The 4333-nt window shown below is 32.0% G+C and overlaps 1 protein-coding gene across 5 annotated transcripts in view; it reads left to right on the top strand.

Moving 5' to 3' along the window:
• LOC106868368 (reticulon-1-A) overlaps positions 1-4333 on the top strand; it is a 234477-nt gene that overhangs the window by 99720 nt on the left and 130424 nt on the right. For all 5 annotated transcript variants that reach the window (XM_052971676.1, XM_052971677.1, XM_052971678.1 and 2 more), the window contains exon 2: positions 2923-2952. In XM_052971676.1, the coding sequence (XP_052827636.1) occupies positions 2923-2952 (30 nt within the window). The remainder of the gene's footprint in view (positions 1-2922; positions 2953-4333) is intronic.

The raw sequence follows: 4333 nt of genomic DNA, 5'->3' as shown, positions 1-4333 counted from the left end.
ATATACATGTATATATATAGATATACATGTATATATATAGATATATAAATGTATATACAATTAAACCTTGGGAGAGGCATTATGCCGGTAATAAACACACGCACTGGTTCAGTCCTTTATTAATTTATATAGTTTTTTGTTAAATTATTTCATTGCACTCTTGCAATCTCTTCAGTAACTTGTCTCTCCACTTCCATTTATTTTGAATATATGATCTGGCGTTGTTTTGGCGTTGTTTCGAAACTGTTTGGTATGAGCATGTGAGTGTGTGCAAGCTCGTATGTGTGCAAGCTCGTATGTGTGCACGCTCATATGTATTTCTTTCAACACACGTATCCACATCAAGAATCTTGCACACGAAATACACATACGAAATAAATGTATATATATATAGATATATATATTTGTGTGTGTGTGTGTGTGTATATATATATATATATATATATATATATGTTTACGTAGATGGAACATAATTTGTAGAGGCGTAAGGAATATTAAGTAAAGAAATATTGCCTCATGGCTGGACATGTCATGGAAGATTGTATATTAAAATCTCAGTTTGTACAATGATGACACTTGTTTACAACAACCATATGCTTTCAAGACAAAGAGACATCAACTCACTTACACAAAAACACATGCACACACATATATATATATATGTGTGTGTGTGCACATAGTATGTAGATACATTTATAATCCAAGCTGTGTCTTCATGAAGCACATCTGCTTATTCCAGTTCTCCAATGTATATTTGTAGATCTATTTTATATGAGAGTTGGAAATACTGGAAAATACATTTTGCAGAGTGATTATATATCGAAACAAGACTAGAAAAGTTTTTTTTTTTATTCTCCATTATGTTTCATTATCTAATGGGTAATGAAACATATGCAATGGAGAATAAATAACACCAAATTTTTCCAGTCTTCTATTTTGGTATGCATATGGATACAAGTATATATGACAGGCTTTCAGTTATCATCCACCAAATTTACTCACAGGTCTTTGGACTTGTTGGGCTGCAGTAGAGGACACTTGCTCAAGGTGCAGAGGTGAAATGTCCTGAGCAGGTATTAGTATTGGTCCTTAATTGTTTCAATTTGTCTTAAATTCTCCCTCCAACATTTTGTATATTTTGTTTGAAAATTTGTTGTCATCTCCCATTAAAATACAATTCACTAAAAGCACAATTTGCAGCAGCAACTTAACCATGATGTATGTTGACTAACACAAAACATTTATTTGCTATTGAAAGTCTTTGGTTTCCACTTACTTTTCTTACCTTTAATGCTACTTGAATTTTCTGGTCTATATTTTGGCCCTTCCCTTCCATTAAATGAATATTTTTTTTTTCCAATTTATCATGAAAACAAATTCAAACTAATTCTCAATTCACATTTATTTCTAATTACAGACCCCATGCTAACAAACACATGTACACACACATACATATGTACATGCACATATATGAACAACAGTTTTTCTTTTAAGTCTACTAAAACACGTGTTCTAGTTTTTTTATCATTCTTATATCAAAGTCTGCTCTTATTTTCTTATGAGTTCCTTGCAGTTTGTTTTGGTATATTAAAGTTGCCAAATCCATCATCAGTTTTTCTAGACTTTCACAGTTACATCTTCAACAGAGTGGTGGGGTTGGTGTTGATGTTAGTTGCTGCTATATTATTGTAGGTAGAGGCACCATCTCAAAAATTCAAATTCTTGTAGCAGTGTCACCAACAAAACAACAATTCCGTTGTCACTTTGTACACATACCAATATCAACAACTCCATCCAGAAGAACAAAGAACATTGGTGATGGATTTGAGAACTTTTGTGTTCTAAACAAATTATGAAGTATTTAGATGAAAATATAAGCAGAATGTAATAAAGAATAAGGATAAAACCAGAATACATTTGCGTTTTTAATAGTGTATAAATATTATTTGATAATAGATGTCTTCCATGTTTCTCCTACATGCACAATTTTGTATCGCCTATTAGCAAATGATATGTGTAATGGTGAATAAATAATACCAAAATTTTTTTCCAATCTCCTGTTTCAGTATATATAGTGCATGCATAGCTATGTGGTTAAGAAGCTTGCTTCCTAGCCATGTGGTATTGGGTTCAGTCCCACTACATGTCACTTTGGGCCAGTGTCTTGTACTATAGCTCTGTGCCAATCAAATAATTGTAAATGGATTTGGTAAACAGAAACTGAAAGAAGCCAGTTCCGTCTATGTGTGTGTATATGTGTGTACTTTTGTATAGACATGTGATGATTGTAAATTATATCATCATAAAAGCAAGATTGTTTGTTTCCAGTTTTCTATGAAAAACATATCTAGCTATGGGGAAAATATTACTTTGTTTGGAAACAGGTGAAGTTTGGCATCAAGAAGGGTATCCAACTATGGAAAAGTGGACACTATATGTTGATGATAATGGTTGCTGTCCACATGATGGCAAATGCTATCAATAATTCAATAATCCAATAATGTTATGATGTATAATGGTTACATGTCTCTGAAAATTTGATAAAACATTTTGATGTAATTTACATTATATAACTAATAATCATTCTTTGTTAATGAAACATATGTCAGGTGGTGTAACTCATTATCTTATAAATAATCTCCCGTGTTTTGTTTTGTTTTCTACATGTACTCTGTTACATACTCAAATCCTGGATTGATACCAAATGATGCAAGACAATAACATGAACAGGAATACACATGAAGTTCTAATTATTGGTTAATTATTGTACAATCTAAAATTTTTAGTTGCTCTCTCTCTCTCTCTCTCTCTCTCTCTCTCATATGTATAAAATGTATAAAAAAATTTTAAGATATATATAAAACTAAATAGAGGTGTCCATTCTTAAGGAAACTTATCCTCTTCATCTTGTTCTTATTGCAGGACCATGGCTAAAAAAGATAGATCCAAAAGGTAAGAATATTACTCTAATTTTTTTTTAAAAATCATTTTATTCTCATTTTTAATGCAATGTTATAATTGGAATTCAATGTTTTCAAGGTGCTTGGCTTTCCTTACAGGCAAGATAAGAATGTTATCTGCTACTACCAATTTTTCCAAGAGCTCTTTAAGATGAAGAATAAAGTAACAGAGAAAAAAAGAACAAATAAAAATTTATGTAAAAGAAAAAAGAAGTAGCATATTGGTGGTGGCAACAGTGATGGAGGTGGCATTTCTTGCATTTGGCATTCTTTAATAAGATTTGCATAAATTAAAAACAAATAGTTTTGTCTCCCACCATCAGCTAGACTACTGCTGCTGCTACTACTACTGCTACTGTTATTACCAGCATAATCACTCAAAATTCTTACCCTCTCATCAATCATCATGATCATCACTTCTTCATCCTCATCATGAACATATTGTTATGGTATGTGCTCCAGATGACTGTGAGGTGCAGAGACCATTGTAGTAGTGATAGAAAAGGAAGAATGAGGAGACAGAATGTGTGACAGCTGGAGGTTGAATTGTGTTGGTGAGCCAGTGTAATGACTGAAACAAGTAAAAGATAAAAGACATGTATACACACTCAAACATATGCATATCTATGTATTTTTACATACATGCATACAATATATGCACTTTCCTGGGCAATTGAGAGCATCTATTTTCCATACATTCTTAGTGTTTATTACTTCTGTGCATCTGCCATGTAACAAAATCTGCTTTCTGTTAAAATGCCTATAATTTCACTGCACCTCTTACAGTTTGCCTTGGGTACATCATATGGAACTTATACCTACTTCTTTTTTTATTTTCTCCTACCCCCAACCCAGATGACAGGGTTTTCTTTGGAGCTAATTGTTACATCTCCACCCATATTTGCCATTATTTTTACCATCATCCACCCCACCCTTGTTTTAATCATCTGTTGCAACCTTAACCCCAACCTTCTCTTCCTGTCATTCAGTCCCTCCATCATTCTCCTTTCCTGTGTAATTCTACTGCTGTAAGTATTACATGTTACTACAAACTATTTCATATCACCATTTCTATATTGCCAGTCAACACTTCCTCTCCTCCAAGCAACGCCTAATTGACATCTGTCCATCTTTCTTATCATTCTGCCCAAATTTGACGTCATGCTACTTAGTTTGGTTTGAAATAAAGAACTTGATTAGCTTAATAATCCCAACTTAATCCCGGGCAAAGCCGGGCTATACTGCTAGTATATATATATATATATATATAAATATATATATATATATTTATATTTATATATTTATCTATATATATTTATATTTATATATTTATCTATATATATTTATATTTATATATTTATCTATATATATTT

The sequence above is a fragment of the Octopus bimaculoides genome, chromosome 11 (assembly GCF_001194135.2).
Source record: "Octopus bimaculoides isolate UCB-OBI-ISO-001 chromosome 11, ASM119413v2, whole genome shotgun sequence".
NCBI lineage: Eukaryota > Metazoa > Mollusca > Cephalopoda > Octopoda > Octopodidae > Octopus > Octopus bimaculoides.
This window is presented reverse-complemented; position numbering and strand designations above follow the sequence as displayed.